This window comes from Zosterops lateralis (genome assembly GCF_965231275.1).
Source record: "Zosterops lateralis genome assembly, chromosome: 16".
Taxonomy (NCBI): Eukaryota; Metazoa; Chordata; class Aves; order Passeriformes; family Zosteropidae; genus Zosterops; species Zosterops lateralis.
Window position 1 is genome coordinate 15268664 of NC_139776.1, and position 19594 is coordinate 15288257.

The window sequence follows — 19594 nt, forward strand, 5'->3', positions numbered from 1 at the left end:
GACTAACCCACAGGGATGGCGAGAGCACTGTCTACTGATGCTGGGATGACTCATATCAAGGTCTGGCCCAGTAACAGGAGTGCCAGTGCCTGAGAGATGTGCAGAGGACTTGACTTTCAGGAGCAGGGAATGTCTGCAGAGCAGGATCTGCTCCTTTTGAGACCTGTATGTTCCACCTGGGGAGACCAAAGCCCTGACTCCCCACAATGCAGGCACCCTCCTCCATATGAGTGCCTGCCTGCAGGCCCCACATGTTGCAGGGCTGGAAGGGACCTCTGGGTCCCATGGACCCTGTTTGGAGCCCACACTTATCTGTCCAAGAGATATATGTGGGGAATGACTGAGGGATGAGATCATCTCCAGTGCAGGCTCTTCCCCCTCCCCCTCAGCTGATGGAACAGAGCCTTCAGCAGGGTGTAAGGTGACCGAGTGGACAGGCCCTGCTGATCCACAACCGTTTTGCAGCCCTAAAGAACCCCTTGATCCCCAGGGTCCTTTACCAGCACCCATGCTGGGCCAGTCAGTGAGATCAAGGCAGACAGTGTGGTAGGACGAGTTTTCAGGCAGATCAGCACAGTGGTTTTGATGCAGAGGTGTTGGGCTGTACAGCCATCATATATGGCACATCAACCTTATCACTGACACACCAACCCTAAAGAGCTGGCCTCAGGAGCTCAGCAAAGCCAATGTCTCCCCAATGCAGTAGCCCCAAACCATTTTGGATAGCCCAGGTAAACGGAGGAAGGGAATGCAAATCCAGCACAGTTTCCCTCCACAAAGGAAAGATGCTGCCTAAAGTGATCTTGAACCCAGTTGTATGTTCGGCATGCTGAAAAACAACATGCACCCATCAGCTCCTGCTCCCACCTCCCAAAGCCTGGCCTCCATCCCAGTGTTGGTTGAGGCTGCAGGAAGGAGGCCCTAGTTAACCAAAGCTACTTTTGTTAATAAAAGCCATATGAAGAGGACAGGTCCAAGGCCCTCCTTGAAACTTGCTCCTGCCCAGGGACTCACTCTGACACAACCTCTAGCTGCTCTCCAGCAAGGGCATGACAGCAGAAGCCATTCCCACAGCAGAAGCAGGAGAAGGGAGATCCCACCGCATGCCTCTCACACCCTCAGCTGCCAGCCTGCAGGTCCTCAGAAAGGTCAGGAGTGATGGTGGCAGCACTGCAGTGCCCAAAATGGCAGCCTGGGCTCCTGTGCCCAGCTCTGTTGGTATGGTCATGGGAGAGGAGACAGTTCCTGGCAGGGCAGTCCAGTCTTTGGCTCTGCCCTGGCTTTCTGAGGAAGGTCAGCACATCTTTTATCACCAGGCAAGTCTAGGTGAGGGTTAGTTGCCCACTGGACCTCCCTGCTAGGAAAACTGTGCGTTTGATTGACAGCAGTCAATGCTGAGCAGTCTGGCATGCATCCATAAAAAGCAGGCCATTCCTCAACTCTCTGAGGATTCAAAATTGATAGATACAATGTCAATTCAACACAAAATAAATGTGAACTGTCTCTGAAAAGGTGCAATTCCCTTGCCACAATACCACGCACAGACACTGCAGTGCTGACCTCCATGCATTCTCATGGAGGGCTGATGGCTACCACAGACACACTGGTTGGGAAAGCTGGTCTGGGTGAAGGCCACTTCTTTTGTGTCATTGGTCAGTTTCCAGGCAGATGTGCTCACCCATCCCAGACTAGCACCATCACAACTGTTCACACTGACCAACAAGGAGCTGGGAACACAGCACACCACCTTTGCCCGTGGCACCAGTTCCTGCTAGTCTCCCCCAGACAAGGTGCTGCCAAGAGTGTGTTTGCAAATAGATCCCACTTAGAAAACCCTGTGTTCAGAAAACATCTGGTTTGTGCTTTGCTGCTTTTGGGTCAAAACAACATCACTTCCTCTATTTAATTTAAGGTGTAACACAACAGCCATACCAGCATCCCAATGCCATGGCTCAGGCTGGCAAATGCAGAACCGGCCCTGTTCTTCCCTTGCAGTTGCAATGTCAAGCTGCAAGCAAGCACAAAAACACACATGGAGATGAGCCCAGGAGAAAACCAGAGACAGTTGTGGAAGATTTGCCTGGCAAGGAAGAAAAAATACAAAACACCTTGCAAGACCCTGAGTGATCAAGAGTCACCTGAGCCATCAGCCTTAATGTTCAAGAGCACAGTGCGTTTCATCTGTTTTGCTAGCAAATGGGTTAGCAAAATTTTGGAACACCAATGGGTGTACCCACACTACTACTCCCCAGCAGAGAGGAGAGGTCAGCTATTTTCTGTTAATTGCAAGCTATTGAAATAATTTTTTCTCATAGCACTTGGCCATAACCCAGTGTATGTTGCTAACCACCCACTAGATATAAATATAGTTTTATTAGTTATATATAGTTTTCCATCTTAACAAGCTTACATTTATCCTTGTGTGCAAAGACACTTAAGTGGATGACTTGAGTGGGTAACCTCTTTGCTCCCCTTAAAATTAAGGGGCTGAGGATGACTGAGGTGGAGTTTAAGAAGGTAAAAAAGTCTGCACATTAAAACACTAAAGAGTTTGGTACAATCACGCTCACGTAAAGAAAGAAGAGGAAAGACAAAGAGGATATTCCTGGAGCACAGCCAGCCCCAGGCTGTCACACAAACCTCAAACATAACATAAGGAACTCTGGAAAGACATGACAAATCCAGGACTGCAGAGATAAGGCTGTAACTTGGAGACAAACACACAAAATTAATTCATATACCACTTTACAAGGTTAAAGAATTTTCCTGGGGGCGATTTAAATAATGCTTCTCCCTGTACTTTCAGCTCCAAGTGCTGAGGTATGCAGCAGCCAGAGTGCGTGCCCACTACCAGTAGCACTGCAGTGCTTGCCCCCACTAGCAGGGTCATGGCAGTGATTTTGGTTCATCTCAGTTCGTGAGATTCAGTGTCCCCCAAACAGGACTTGCCTTGCAAGCCCCATCTGCAGTCCCAGACCGAGGCCTTCCGCTGCCTGAGCACAGGACAGGCAGCCTGCTGGCATCACAATGGCTCCAGGGAACTAATGCAGTCCACCAGAGCCTGCAAGGCGGAGGGATTTCAACAAAATCCCCTCTTGCTTCCAAAAGCAACCCACATTCCCAATGTGTATTCTTCTGTATTGTCAGAAATTCCAGGAACTTCCTGTGTGTCCTGAGTAATACTTTCCAGACCTCATAGCTGGGAAACAGGACACTGCTCCAGCTGCTCACTCCAACAAGCAAAGCCCCCCCAGGCTGTGAAGGCTTGTGCCTTGAGCATGCTGATGTTTTGGAGGAGTAGCAAGGCCATGGCAGGGGTCAGCCTCCAAGCAGCAGGGTGTTGTGTACAGGATGGTGCACCAGGCATGCAAAAAGCAGGATGAAGCATACGGGGTTTTGTGCATAATCACATCTTGTAGGCAGACAGGTTTTGTCTCATCCAAAGGCTTTGCCTCACAGATGGGCAGCTGGTTTTTTTATGAAGTGTTGTAATAGACAGTACAGGTAAGAGCCAAGCTGCTGCACTCTGTCAGGCCTCAAGGATACAGGAGATGGACATGTACAACTTTGCTCCTTCAAAACCAACTTGAGTTCCTCCTGGCTGCCACTCCTGCTTGGCAAAGCCTCAGAATAAAAAATAATAGCAGTAATTTTTAAGAAATGGTGTTTCATCCTGAAAGGGCATCTGCAAGCATCTCCTGACTAGATCTTTCTCACAAAAACTTTAAATGCTTAGCAAGAGGTCTAAGAAGGAATGATTTTTTTTTTTTTAACTACAGAGAATTGAGCAGAACCAGAAATGGAAAGGACCAGGAGAAGAGTCATTTGCAGGAAGAGCTGAGGAACCCCAAGAATGCAAACAGCCATTCCCTCACAGGAGAGGTCGTTTTCCTACCGCTATCACCCAACTGACAACACAGCCCAGGCAGCCGAGTACAGTCCTGGGACACCACAAGTTCTTTTCAAGGCTGTAAAAAGGTAAGAATAGTAGAGATGTTTTCTTATGTGGCATTGTCAGCTCAAGATCAGCTTGATGTGATCCTCAGCCCTACCTGTGGAAGCTGCTCAGCACCAGCTTGAGGAGGCAAACATCCACCAGGGGAAGAGAGCACCAAGGATAGCCATGGTGCTATCAACTGCTTTCAGGGAGCTTCACACCAGGCTGTCAGCAAACTCCTCTACGTGGCTACAAGGAGACCTCTTATGATTTGGTCTCCCATTTCACTTCCATGCTCTTTCTTCCTGTCAATTCCATGCTCTGTAATGTTTGGATTTCTGTGCTTCAAGCCAAGATCCCACCTTCTTCCCTCGTTTTCCTTCTTTGGGATGAACCCTGCAGAGAACTGGGGCTAAATTCTTCTTGGCCAAACACAGCTCCATACCCAAGTGGGATTTTTCAAGACTAATGCCCTCAATGGAGGCTTGCAGCATACTCAAAGCCAGTCCCAAGACGAAGATGGCAGTTGTTGTCATCATCAGAGATCATCCAGCTCAGGATGTGCCAATGCCAAAACTAAGTGCCTTGTTATCAGGTCCTCTTTGGGGAAGAGGAATGCAGTTTGGCCATCATACACAGAGTGAAGTACAATTCCCAGAGACTGGCCACAGTGTGACACCAGCCAAAGGCAGGGAAGTGTGTGCAGGGCTACTTGCTGCAGCAAACAGCTGGGGTGATGGGCATCTGAAATTATCTGCCCCACAGAGACAAGTTCAAATCCTCTTTCATTTGCTGTTAACAGAGCATAGGACAAAGGACCCATGAAAAGGAGCAGAAGCAGTTGTATGGAGAATGATACGTTCACCATCCTGAGTTCTCTAAAAGAAGGCCTCCAAAGCAGACCATGGCAAACCAGTTCAGGAATGGTGAGTGGGTACCATCTCAGAGGCTCCACTGCTACTGACATTGTTGCTTCTCTGTGGGTACAGGCTCCTGGATGAGTGAAGAACAGCCTGGGCTGTTGATCAAACATCACAATGGATTCTTTTTTAAGACAATCACGCTGGCCCCTTCACCTTCTGCACAACAGGCAAAGCCACTGCAGAAAAATTCACTTAATACAAACGCTGAGAAACCAAGTGCAACCTCCAGGTGGCTCCAATTTACTCAGATCTGCACATCAAAGCCAGGACAAAGCTGTAAAATCTCTATCCTGGAGCTGCAGAGATCCTCCAGAAGGTCTCTAGCATTGGCTCCTTATGGTAATCCTCCTTCAGCTGAGTTACACAACTCAGGCTTTATTCACTGCCTTCTCTTAGCTGAGTCCAGAAAAGCTGTAATTTACATCTTAAGACGAAAAAAGTATCCAAAACAAACATCTCCTTCCTACACACACATATATATTCACATATATATAATTAACATCTTTTGAATACACATGCCTCCTTCTAACAAAAATTATAGAGGAACTAAAATAAATATAACGTCAGCCTATTCATAGAAATGCTGCTCCTGAAAATAAGCATTATGCAAACAAACCAACATCTGCTTTTCCAGACCACACTGTGAAAATCCAGAACAAATGCTGATTGCTCAAAGCCTGAGCATATATGCTTAGCTCCAGCAAGAGCAGAACAGGGGCAGGCCTCTGAATGCAGAGCCCAGCCTGGCAGCACAATGCATTGAGAAGAGAGAATAACACCATAGTTTGGGTGTGTTAGGAATACAAGAGAGCCTGGAAAAGGTCTTATCAAAAAAAGCATCTCATTACTTTGGTATTTTAATTAAAAAAAAAACAAAAAAAAAAACAAAAAAAAAAAACCAGACAAACAAACTCCCCCCCCCCCCCAAAAAAACCAAACAACAACAACAACAAACCCAACCAAAAACAACAACCAACACCACACCACCAAGCACAACCAAACTCCCAAACCTTCTGCTAGGTGATATTTTCAAAAATGAAAATGTCAGATAGAAAACTTGGTGGCTTTCTGGTTGCTTGGACTCTGTCAGCACTTGCCTCTTTCCTGGCTTTCCCAAACTTTCCCCCAGCCCAGGTACCAGCATTGCTGGCTCCATCTTGCTGCTCTTAGCCTCTCGATTCACCCCAAATGCAGAGCAGAACAGACAGCAAATGGGTAGCTCATTCTACAGGAGCGGATTAGGGCAACACCAAAATTACCAGCAAATCTCCCCAACATCCTGTCACAGAGAGAAAGAAGAAACAAGACTTTTAGGACACAGCTGCAATGTCCTGAGGTCTCTATGAGGTCTCTACAAAAGGAGAGAGGAGGGGCATAAGGAAGGACAGACACCATGACACAGCAGGTCACAATGATAATCAGCTTAAAATAAAGTCCAGAACACTCTCAAAGGCATAAGGCCCAACAGCCCAAGACCAGTACCTGAGCCTTGGGTGGGATGCATTGTCCTAGGGTGACTTTATGATGCTTCTATCCCCAATCATCTGTTCTGTTTATGTTGAATATTACGTTCTGTACCTTTCAGACTAGTTCTGAGAGTGAGACAGAGAGAAAGAAGTGCTGATTTTGTTTTCAGAAACAGCACTCATTCCTCCACGTTCTGCTCCCGGACTGTGTTGTCTGCAGCATGGACAGACAGTGGGACAGAGATGTCCTTTGCTTTTAGTTAGTTTTTAGCTAGCTGAGGCAGAGAAGTTCCCGGGATTGTTTTTTTCCTTTTTCTTGAGACTGTTTAAACCTGCTCTGGACTGAAAACCCAGAAGAGCACCAGGGGCTCACACCTGCAGCCCACCAGGGCCCAGGACAGCATCTTCCAGTGCTGAAGGGACTGCTAAGAGACTGAGCGAGCCAAGATACACTTTACAACGGGGACTTTCAGGGTTTGCCATCTCTTCAGACTGCAAGAGGTTTTATTGCTTCATATTATTCCTTTTTTTTTTTTTGCTTGTGGATACTTTGATTGTTAAATAAATGTTTTTTTCACTTTTCTCCAAGGAAATCTTTTTCCAAACCAGCTGGGGGGAGGGGCTGCTTGAATTTGCTATTCTGGAGGGACCTCACTCGGAGGTTTCCTCCCAAATTTGCCCTAGACCATGGACATGGATGCACAGGCATCTTAGAGTCCTGTACGTCAGCAGGGAGAAGGGAGGGCAGCACAGACACTCCCACACCAACCTTCTTCACGTTTCTCCATCACCCACTCTGCGCTTAGTGTTATGCACCAGGCTTGGACTGATTTAGGTCCTGAAATCACCCCCTGGAGCCACACAGAGAGCACCCCGAGGGGAAAGGAAGACAGAAGGGCTTGAAATGCTGTCCATTCCCACCCCATCCTTCACCTCCCCTTCATAGGATGGGGAATTCTGCAACAGAGGGAAGACCAAGGGACAGAAAACATCCCTGTTTTCAAGGCTTCGAGACAAAACACAAAGCACTTGCTGGATAGGCACTCTGAGCAGGAGGAGGTCACATACTGGAGACACAGGCACCAGGGGACTGCTCAAACCAACACTAAAGGAAACTGCATCTGAGGGCAGGAGGAGCGGTAAAGTCCACACCCGTTAAAAAAATCTTGGCGATGCAGACCAAGCACAGCTCTTCATCAGAGGACTACGATAACCACAGGCTCTTGCTGCAGCTCCTCTGTCAGAGACACAGAGGGCTACCTGCCAGTTCCTTGGAGGCTTCTCTCTGTCCCCAGATTGTCATTGAGGGTGAGCATCTCAGGCTGTGTTATGGCTAGAGAGCAGCTGTGGCCACTGCAGCTTCAGCAGAAGGCAAAAGAGATGGCAAAAAGCATTCAGCATCAAGAAATTTACAGGTGCTTCCCTCTACTTTTTGAAATGATCCCCAGGCTGGTCAGGGACACATACCTGGCAGGCAGCCTCTCCTACGTATCTGCCTTAGCCAGCCCATGAGTTTCACACGCTGAGGAGCAAAATCATTTGTGGAGCTTGAGTCCCAGGCCACAGCAGAAAAGTGAGCTACTTCCTTGGGCTATGGGACCTGCCTTGACACTCTGTCCAGCACCCAAGCTGCTGTCATGGCATACCATGGATCGCTCCTGTCACCATGGCTGGAGTTTTCATTCTGCAGGTCAGAGCACAAGCCCAGAAGTCCTGTACTTAAACACCGTCCCCAAAGCTCTGGTTTGGTCCAGATGCAGTGGCACCACCTAAGCTCAATATAAGCTTCAGCAGTTATTTTTCCTTTTAAGGGGCTGAGCATTTAAGAACAAGTTGCAGAAGAAAAAAAAAAAACTGGCAGTTTTCATCCCCTCTCCTTCCAAAATGTGCTGCATGCATCCACAGCTGTACCCAAATCAGAGTTGCTGGAAGGCAGGCAGCTCTGGGGGAAAGTGCAGTGCCAGCAGGACAGGACACAAGGTACCCTGGCAGGGACCTGAGACATGGCACAGGTCAGTGCTGGCCTCCTACCTGCACAGCCTTAGGCTGCATCAATCCCAGGACACACGTTTATGGCAACGGGGCTAGTTGAGATGGATAATACCTTAGCCTAGGTAGCCTACACAGAAACAAACTGGAGACCATGGGAGGCAGGATATGGAAATTAGGATGTGATGGCATCATTCCAAAATAGGTCATGTCTCTAGTCCTAGTTCTCCATTGGTTCGGTACTTTTGACATATAAAGTCAAGCCCCTATCTCCCATTCAGGATTGGACCCCTGCCCTCAGATAACCTTATAAATTGTTAAGTTAGCCATGCCCCCAGGTCTCTGGATGCTGCCTCCCAAACCATGAGGTCGCTGCGTTTGTGATCAGACCACTATTAAAGTTCTACTTTTGGGCACTCCATCATTCCTGCCCTGTTTATTTTTGCCGTGCTCCACCAGACTAGACCCAGAATCACACTGCACCTGACAGTAATACGTGATCTGGTCTGTCACTGGATTGGAACCAGGACTGGGACCGATACTAGCACCACTGCACCTGACAGTGACTGCATCCCACCTCAACATGCTCATAACTAGATTTTGTCCCCAACAGACAGGATTTATATGGGAAAACTTCAGTTTTATCAATATCCTAGAGAGGAAATATTTCATAGCTGCTTAGGTGAAGGCATTACAGGACAACCTGCCAGTTCAGCAACAAATTATGACCATGGCTAGGAGGCATCTTGCCTACCTTCCACCCCTGATGCCTCCCCATGGCAGCATGTTAGGCTCAGCCCCAAGGGGACAGCCAGATGCCCTCCCTTTGCCCCCATGGTGATGCCCCTAGTTTCAGGGAGGATTTGTGCAGGCACGCTGCAAGCATGGCCTAATGAGCATCACCATGGTCGTCCCATGTACATCCACATGGGACCTGTACAGGGTCCCACCAAAGCAGGCAGAACTCATGCAAAGTCATCTCCAGCTGCACCAGCCACATCCTTCCAGGATTGTAAATCTCTGTAAGCAGGTACCCAAGGTCATAGATCTACTTTCTCCACGTCTTCTTGGGACACACCAAGCTAAGACAAATGATGCCAGCTGAAGCAGACCTGAGTTTTATCCTCTTCTGAGAGTGTGTGCAGGCACCAAGCCATACAGGATGTGTCCACAATGCCACTCAAAGAAGCTAAGAGCCTTCCAGCATGAATGAAACTCTAAAGTCGGGCCTGGGCTGTTTGTGTTTTTTAAGGAGGGTGCATAAAAATATAAGAAAAGGATGGAGATGGAACCCCTCAGTTTTCTATCCTCTGAATGGGCCCCAGCACCTCTTAGCACTACCTGCTGATTGAAAGCCTGGTCAGCGACTAGAAAGCTGAACACAGCTCCACAGGCCTGTAAGACCCCCACACCTCAACAGAAGTAAACTGGATCTAAACAGGATGACATTTCCCAATGCTGACAAAGCCACACCCTGGACGAAGAGTATTGTGCTCTTAAGCTGCAAGAATGAGGTGAAGAAGTTGTACCTGCCAAAATGACGTAGGGCAAGAGCCCAGAGCCCTGGAGAAACAGCATGTGTCAAGTGTTTTTCCTGGGCCAGTGCAAGTAATGTCACATCAATGATATCCCTGCTATTTCAAGGACACAGCAGCACCCGCTGCTCTGTCATCTTACAATTACTGACAAAGGTCTTGATTTATTGAGCTTGCTGCCCAGCTGCTTCAGAACTGAGATTTACTCTTCACCACCTCCTATGTCACCACTACCAATTTCAGGGATTCCTCCCAGCATTGCCACAAAGCCCTTGCAGCCAGGGGCCCAGCATGGCAGCTGCTGCCTCAGACAGTATGCTAAGGAAAGCAGTCTGGGAATAGGAGGCTCCAGAATTAGAAGCTGTTTTACAAAAGCTGCATCACCACATAAACCCAGCAATTACTCCATAATCTTAGGAGCAACCCACAACCTGCACACTGTGTGAGGAGCAGGACTCTGCAGTGACTGATCTTCGTCATTTCTGTACATAGATCATCCTAGGCCCAGTGACATGATGCCAGGCACAGCACAGAAATAAACACACTGCAGTGCAGCATAGTTTTCCCATACAGGAGGGCAAAAGAACAACCATTTTTGTGCCATCTTCACTGAAGGGAAGAGAGAGCTCATAGCAGGCAGAACAGAACAAAGTAAATAGCCAACTCCCAAGGATCATTTGCAACATGCAAAGGGATGTTTTCTTGCTGCAGAAGGCAACACTGAGCAAGAACAATAAAATATTTACAGAGATTTCTGAACAGTGTAAGAGGGTGAAGAGGGGGAAGACAGGAACAGAAAAGAAACTTCCAGAACCAGCAAAGGGAAACCCATCAGCCAGGTCCTCAGTACTGAATGGCCACCATAGTGAGAGCATGCAGTTGGGGACTTAAGGACCTCTCAAGACATCCACCTCTGACCTAAAATAACTCCACCAGACCATCAAAAAAACATGATAACCTTAGCTTTTCTAAATACAGCACATGAGCCAGTCAGGAACAGACTAAGACTGTAATTACAGGGTGGAGAACCCGCACCATCAGACCATGCATAACTGGACAGTGTCACCCCAGGTGCCCTACAGACAGCCAGATCACAATGCTTTCAAGCGCCACTCAGCAAAGCTACATATCCGAAGCAGGTACATTCTTAGAAGTGTTACATTAGCAAAATAATGGCCCTCTCCCTCTGTTCATTTAAAGGGCTGCCAGTCATTTAGGACCTGAAAAACAGGGCCACTTGAATACTCATGCACAACACAACCACAGCAAGAGACCAAGTCATTTCTCAGATAGCAGAGTCCAGAAAATGCTGTGGGCTAAAAGCACAAAAAAAAAAAAAACCAGTGTTTTGTCACAACATTTTTAGGCTGATTCACTCTTCAGCAAATCTCTAAACTGCAGCTGCTCTGCCAACTCCATTGAAAAAACCATGAAGAAACAAATGCAGAGGCTCTTGAAAGAATTAGCTGTCCAAGCTTGTTATGTGTGAGTCAAGTTAAAACCACGACAACGCCAGGCTGGCAGAGGAATTTGGTTGCAAGTCAAAGGCAAAGAATAGGAGCAGGTTGGCAGCAAGTCAAAGGAATAACCATCTGCAAATAAACAACTCTCTCCCATACTTTGAACTGCCATTATGAAGCTCATCCCAACAGGACTCTGTGCAGAGGAGCCACTTCAGTGTCATCATCTTCTCCAGCCCAAAGCACACCAATGTCCTCTGACAAAGACAGAGAAATAGTAGGTAAACAGCCAAAAACCTCAGGCACAAAAAAGTTCATAAACTCTTTATAAAATAAGAAATAAGAAAATGTCTTCTGGAAAAGAGGTCCTTCCATTTTTTTTCGCCTACAGAAATTCCTGAACAACAAGCACATCAGACACAAACAGATCCAGGATGTTGCAAAGCCAGTGCACAGGACCCATAGCATTGGTCCCTCCTGCAGCCCCAGAACCTCTTCTCCTGCATGCTTGCCCCACAGGGAAGCAAATGGGTCCCTGCTCTATGCACAGCTCCAGCTCTGGAAAGCTCACCTATCCCTGAGTGAATTCTCAGTTTGGGATGAAAAACACAGCCCACGTTTGACTATTTTATATTGTTTTTATTCTGATGTAATAAGCCATGAAAAAAGCTTCCTCCAAAAGGAAAAGCATGTTTAATTGTTGCTCCAAACTGACATTCTTTTCCTGAGTGTCTCTAGAAGGTTACAGTGTGAGTAGGAGTCACATCCCATGAGCTGTATTTCAGCCTCTGCTTTGTCTGCCACACACTTCCATCTGCAAGACCAGCAGTGACTACAGTAACACCTTGAACTCCAAGTAAACCTAAGTACTAGTAGTGTATAGTTCCAGTGCTTTGTCACTAACAAGCTCTGGCTTGATTTAATGAGAAATCAAGACTTAGGTGCTTGACCTTGCCTTAAAATGCAGTCACAGCTTTTTTTGAACTGAACATCTCTCCAATCTAGGAGACGTAAGACTTCACAAAACAAAGTGCAATTAGTTAAAGCCCCAAATTTGCCTTTGCTCTCACCATGTAATAGAAACAAAGGTGTGATTAACCAGGGGAGATCTCACTGTGGTCTACAACACACAGGAAGAAGAGAGGAAGCAGAGGGACAGGTACCAATCTCTTCTCTCCTGTGACTGAACTTGAGGAAACAGCATGAAGCTGAGTCGGAGGAGGTTTAGGTTGGTTATCAGGAAAAAGTTCTTCACCCAATGAGTGGCTGAGCACTGGAACAGGCTCCCCAGGGTACCAGTCACAGCACAAAACCTGTCTGAGCTCAAGAAGCATTGGACAATGCTTCTTGAGCTCAACGCTTCTCAGGCACAGGGTGGGAAAACTGGGGTGTCCTATGCAGGGCCAGGAAGTGAACTCAGTAATCCTGATGGGTCCCATCCAACTCAGCATATTCTATGATTCCCAAGAGTCCACAAGAAGGCAGTTTGTGGCAAGTAACCGCGTCAATCACCAAAGTCTTTCAAAAAGGGACTCGGTCTTGAAGAAACCCAGGAAAAACCAGCTGGGTTGCAGAAGGAGATAGTCCTGCATAGCATGTGCCATCTCCCCAGGAAGACTCAGCTGTTGGCAGCACCTCTGGAGATCTTGAACAGATCCTCACAAGAAATGGAGAGAGCAGTAAAAAAAGAAGGATGCAGTCACTCACTGTGGACATCACAATTACTCCTTGCTTTGGACAAACCTTTTGCAGGGCATACGCTCATTTCTTCAGCCTCCCCAAGGAGGTCGGTAGGATAAAGAATTGCCTGTTTTCACTATGTCTTTTTTTCTCAGTTAATGACAATAGGCTATCAATCCAGCAGGTCAGGGAGATCAGGGAAAGTGCAATATCAAAGACAGTGACATCCAAAGCTGCAAGTTTCAAGACTGCCAAAAAAACTTTCAAGTTGCTGAGGAAAGGGAGGGAGGTTTTACAGTTAATAGCTACTCTTCAGCAGAAGAAAAGTGAACTCCCTGAATGAGAGGAGACTGGTCTGGCAAAATAACTCCTGTCTCTGGAGAGATGAAACTGGAGAACTGCAGCTGTGACTTGTGTACACCCAGAACAAGAGCTGGGGACAGACTCAGGACCCTAGTTCAAATCCATTGCAGCCCTTCAGATACTCAGGCTCAAGTGGAACCATCATCTTAAGAAAAAGCCCAGGTTTCACTTTTTCCACAGCTCTTTAAAAGGTGCTAAAACACCAGCCTGGTGATGGTATTTTTGACACAGTTCCAACTCAAAGCAGATTTATGTAGGCATGCTAATGCACTCTGGGGTTTTAAACACAGATAAATTCAACTAGTGCCAAGAGCAGTTGAGCTGCAATTTTAAATACTGAGGGTTTATCTTGTTTAAATAACCAGGAGATAAGTTAAGAAATCATGTAGATCAGAGCCTGACCCAGATTATGTTTGATTTGTGCCAGGTTCTTCCCTTGACCAAGTCAGTCTGAAATAAACACTTAAGCTACTTTGCACAGCTGGAGGAGTAAATATGTGTCATGTGTTTGTCCTGGTTTAAAGAAAAGGGAGAAAAAAAAAAGAACGAAAAAGAAAATTGAGACTTGAGTTTCTTATAAATGGGACAAAAGAGACATCTCAGCTCAGTGGGTGGATGCAGAGCTGGCAGCACTAGACAGGATCTCCAGAAAAACAGAAAAAAGCCAACAGGAAATCCGCAGTGTCACTTCTCCCCACAATTGATTTAAAATGAGCTTATTCCTTGCACTTGGTACATAAGGAAGAAGCAGCTTCCTGGCTACTATGGGGGGAAACACAGTTATTAATAGCATCACAATGAGCAAGTATCAGAAGTTATGTTGCAGCCCTGGAAGATCTTGGCTGGTTCATGAAAATGTGTTGCCATGGCAGTAATTGCTATACATGGTAACAGTGAACAGTGGGGTGAGAGAACAATACACTTCTTGATTTGGTGCCCAAAACAAGTTCGTTTTGTTTTCTCCCACCAAACCCCACATATTTATTAGCTTGTGTTCAGTCCAAAACTGAGCTTTTCACTTTCAGCAGTGGAAAGGAAGATAGCAAAAAAGAGAAATTCAGGAAGACATCAAAACAGGGCCCACTCTCTGTCCTTCTGCAATGGCACAGTTGATGGATTGGGACAGAAACCTGGACCACATTCAACTTTGCTTTTTATTTGATATCCATCTAGACAGTCTTCATATGCCAAATATTATGTACCCAATATATAGTATTTGCTACTGATAAAAATAAGAGCAAAAGACTGTAGAGGCACTTAAAGCAAGGCCTCTTCCAAGATGGGATGACCTGACATTCAATATCCAACAAGGCAGCAGATCACAATGGTGCTGCGCTATTCTGTCTTTTGCTTCCCCTCTTTGCAGTTCCGAGCCTACTCCTCCCTTCCTGCAGCACTGCCGAGCACCGAGCATACACAGGGTGCTGATACTTTCCAGAACTACCTGTTACCCTCAGTTCATTCCTGAATGTCAGTTCTCAGAATTTCTTCCCTCATTTGCTCTTCCCCAGCCACTACTTTCACCCTCATTTCTAGATCAGGTACAAACACTGTGAGCAGCAGAGATCCCAGCCTGGCTCCTGCAGGACTTCCCTCTTCTATAAAGTCTCACCATCTGCTCCTCACCTTTACAGACAATCTTTTAATCATTTATTCATTCATGATGGACTTTTCCTTGACACCCTGTGCTGAAATGTTTCGGTGAGGTCCAGTAGATCACCCCACTTGATCACCCCTTTCCATGTACTTGGAAACACCTTCCAAGTACCAGTGGAGTCACATAGCTCAGTTTTGGTTTACAAAAGGCATATTGGCTCCTCCCCAGCATGTCACACCCATTTATGTTCCTGCTTAATACTGGTTTCTGGAAACTTTGAAGAGCATAAAACATGCACCTTTGGTAAAATCAAGTGCCCCTTCCATTCTGCCTACAGCTGAGACATTCAAATAGGTTTGTTAAGTAAAACACGTAAGCCTGGTCATGCCCTTTCTCCATCTTCTCCCTCATTGCTCAAAAATCCATGTGTATTTCAGATGCTAAAGGCACATGGACGGCTGCTCTTCCTAGTAACTATTTCAGACTGGCTGTCTTTAAAAGTTTACCCAAATATTTTTTCAACCTGATGATGTCTTTTGCATCCACAACTCCCAAGAGCACTGAAATCAGAAGTTCGTCACAGACTGTGTAAAATAAATGGCCTTCTTCCTATCTGCCAGAAACTTATCTCCTTTAGGTTTCACTAAGTGCCCATAGTTCTAGGGCCACAAGACTTGGTAGAAAAACTTCAAATTATCCATAAAAAGGGGAAACACTGTCCCCATCTTTTAAAAGGGTAGAAAGAAGGACCCTGGGAACTACCAGCCTTTCAGCCTCACTCCTATGCCTGGGAAGATCGTGGAACAGATCCTCCTGGAAGCTCCGCTAAGGACATGGGAGGTGATTCAGGACAGCCAGCATGGCTTCACCAAGGGCAGGTCCTCCCTGACCAACCCAGTGGCCTTGTACGATGGCATAGCTCAGTAGATAAGGGAGGGGACACAGATGTCATTTATCTGGACTTAGTAAAGCCAGATCCCCAAAACATCCTTCTTTCTAAATTGGAGAGAGATGGATTTGATGAGTGGGCTGTTAGATGGATAAAAAAGTGGTTGGACAGTCACATCCAGAGAGTAGTGCTCAACAGCTCAGAGTCCCAACGGGCATCAGCAACAAGTGGGGTCCCTCAGGGGTCCGTATTGGGACCAGTATTATTTAATATCTTCATTAGTACATGAAGGGAACAAGTGTATACCCTCAGCAGCTTTGCAGATGACACCTGAAGGATAGGGCCATCCAGAGGCAGCTGGACAAGCTTGGGAAATGGCCTATGGGAATCTCAGGAGTTTAACAAGGCCAGATGCTGGTGCTGCACCTGAATTAGGTATCAATCCCTGTATTGATCCAGACTGGGGCAGGAACAGATCGAGAGCAGTCCTGTGTGTGCTGGCACCCAGAAAACAACCATGTCCTGGGCTGCAGCAAAACAAGAGCGGGCAGCAGGCACAGGGAGGGAATTCTGCCCCTCTGCTCCCCTCAGGAGAGGCCCCACCTGCAGTGGTTCATCCAGCTCTGGAGTCCTCAGCGCCAGACACACTGGTGGAGCCAGTCCAGAGGAGGCCACCAAGTTGATCAGAGGGATGGAGCACCTCTCTTAGGAGGAAAGGCTGAGAGAATTGAGTTTGCTCGGCCTGGGAAAGAGGAGGCTTAGGGGTGACATAATTGCAGCCTTCCAGTTCCTAAAAGGGGCTTACAAGAAAGATGGACAGGGACTTTTTACAAGAGGATGTAGTGACAGGACAAAGAGGAACGGATTTAAACTCAGAGTAGGTTTAGATTAGATATTAGGAGGAAATTCTTTGCTGTGAGGGTGGTGAGGCACTGGAAGAAGTTTTCCAGAGTAGTTGTGGCTGCCCCTTGCTTGGAAGTGTTCAGGGCCATGCTGGATAGAACTTTGAGCAACCCTGGTATAGCAAACGGTCTCCCTGCCCATGGCAGGGGTTTGAAACTAGATAGTCTTTAATGTCCTTTCCAAGTCAAACTATTCTATGATTCTACTACCTTCATGACTTTATGTACCTTGATCTTGCTATCCAAGACTTTTCCAAACCAAGGAGTCACAAATTTTACACTCTCTCCTCATAAGGCAGCTGCTCTGTCCCTTAGTAATTTTAATTATCTTCGCTGCAGTCTAATACCACTGTCTTTCTCACAATGCAGAAATCAGAACAGCATGCAGCCTCCAAGACAAAAAACAAAGTGTTAGAGAGGGTCAAATTGATGCCCTCTGCTTTGGTATTAACTCCCTTGCTGATGGTGACTAAAATTGACTGGTTTCTTTGGCTAACATCACAGACAGAACTGATGATTTCAGAGAACTGTTAATGACTCCAAGCTTCTTCTCAAGCTATAATCACTAGTTCCAAGCTGAGTATCAAACAGGCCCAGTACAGGTAACTTTTCCCTGTTCACCATGTTTTCCTACACTGAAGCTTATCTGTCACATATTAGTCCACTTCCTCAGTTCTGTGAGGTTCTTATGGATTTCCTCACCTTCAGTGAGCTATTCAAGCCCTTGAAGGAACTGAGGATCCTCTGCAAACCTGGGAATGTTACTGCAGCACTCCATACCTGAGGTTATCCATAAGGTGCAAAACACTCCCAGGACCAGTTTCTTGGGCCTTGGTTCTGACTTCCCCAGGCTGAAAAATGACCAGTAAGCCCCATCCTTTGCAGTCTATGCTTTCACCAAGTCCCAGTCCATAACAAGATCCTTCCTCCATGTCCATGGACATTCAAAAGCCTTTGGCAAACAAACTTGCCAAAGGCTGTCTGAAAACACAGATACATGAAGCCTAGTGGTTGTGCTCCCAGCATACTCCTTTGCCTCCAGCAGGTCCATGAAGCAGAGGCAGGGCATGCCCTTACAATAGCTCTGCTAACACACTCCAAGCAGATTGTGCTTGGCCATGCCTTCAGAAGAAGATATCTTGAAGAACAAGACAAACTTGTTCTTCATTGCAGAGACTTAGGCACAGGGGTCAGACCCAACAGTCCATGGAACCCTGACTTCTCTTCACAGCCCTTCCCTAGCAGTGCACCTGGACAAATACTGAGCTACTTCCCCAATTTCCTCAAGACTCTCAACTTTTGAAAATGCAATTGCATTTGCCACCACCAATTTATGTGAGATGAAGAGCACTTTAGCAGCAGGATACACATAAAAGTATCTCAGCAATTTCAGATTCAAGATCCTTTGGCACTCTTGAGTAAATGCTATCTGTTCCTTAGTTTCTTATCAGTTCCTCTGTTTGCTCTAAAGCTATTTCTACTGATGTTCAATGCGAGACAACTTCTCAGACAGTTCTTCTGTAGCAAGCTTGTAGTTTGCAAAGCTCCTCTACAGGAGTCAAGATGATCAAAAATGATTTAGATTTTTTTGAGATAGGTTTATCTTCTGTGCCTCTCACACTTTAATCTCTTCTGCTGCCAGTTTCCAACAGGCTCCTGATGCATTTGAAAGTTAATCGTATTTGGCAAATACACTCCTCAAAAGTCTTAATCTGGCCCACCTTATTTTGATTTTACATGTAATCTGCTGAAATAGATAGGTTTTTTGGTCTTCTTGCTTGGATACAGCTTCCCCTTTTTGGTAAGCCTCCTTCTCATTCAACTGTCCTTCTTTCCCCTGCACATTTCCCTTTTTTGTGTCTTTCTTTGAAAGACCAAACAAAAAATCTGTTCTTAGTGGAGATATCCATTCCTTCTGAGCTGGTAATATCATCACTAAATAATTTCCATGCCACTTCTGTTCCTATCAGCTCCTCTTTAGCCAAGGAACAAATCTCAGGGCTCTTACAAGACAGCAGACAGCCCCTTTTTAGCAGACTCAGGAGTAAACACCAGCTCTGGGCTCAGGGAGATAAATCTCTTTTATTTTATTTTTATGCTATCAGTCATAAAGATCCCATCATAACCCCAGGCTTCGCATTATTATGAGTATTCAGCACATAGGTACAGAGTTTTCACAGGTAACTGCATATTCACAGTTTCCAGATGGCCAAAACTAGATGTTTTTCCAGCTGGAAACATGTTACGCAAACAAAGCACCTCCTGAGGCACCCACCAAGTGAGAGGTAGAGGGGTCAAGACTTCTCCTTCCTGGGAGGAATACAGGATGCTACCAAAAGGCAGCCAAGATTCCAGGAGTGCAGCACCCTCCAATAGCATTTCCCTTCCAAAGAACTACTACAGCTTGGACCTTCTCCCTTGTTTATTTTCAGCACTACTGAGCACATAGCTGTAGCCAAGGTTGAAACCAGCAGGACTTTGGCAGGACATGTGCAAGAGACAAGAGGCTGGGCCTAACGGCTAACAAACTGCAAAACAAGCTTAGCCAGCAACAAGTTTTAATCTAAAAAATAAAAGCAACATGGATCAATTCTTGCCTGAAGCACAGTAAAAATGAGGATTGCATCTCCTAGCTGTTCATTCCTTTTCTCATCCTCTCTCATAGCTTAGCAGGTGTGAAGTTGAAAGATGAAGCCCAATACTATCCTGCATCTTGAGCAGCACAGAGCACTCTGCTACAACAGAGCTGCACTCAAGAAGGGGCTGGCTGAATGCACCCTGTAGCAGTACTCAGTTTTCACAGTCAGCCACCCTGATACTGCTTTCTGTCATGGGCCCACATACTCCTAATGA

At 46.3% G+C, this 19594-nt stretch overlaps 1 protein-coding gene across 3 annotated transcripts in view; it reads right to left on the bottom strand.

The window, feature by feature from the left end:
* LOC310916129 (rho GTPase-activating protein 39-like) overlaps nucleotides 1-19594 on the bottom strand; it is a 58030-nt gene that overhangs the window by 29770 nt on the left and 8666 nt on the right. The window contains exon 1 of one of the 3 annotated variants that reach the window (XM_083873432.1): nucleotides 11470-11563. The exons of the other annotated variants lie outside the window; for them this stretch is intronic. Within the exon in view, the coding sequence (XP_083729558.1) occupies nucleotides 11470-11537 (68 nt within the window). The 5' untranslated portion in view covers nucleotides 11538-11563. Of the gene's footprint in view, nucleotides 1-11469; nucleotides 11564-19594 lie in introns of those variants that run through there. 3 annotated transcript variants of the gene reach the window in all.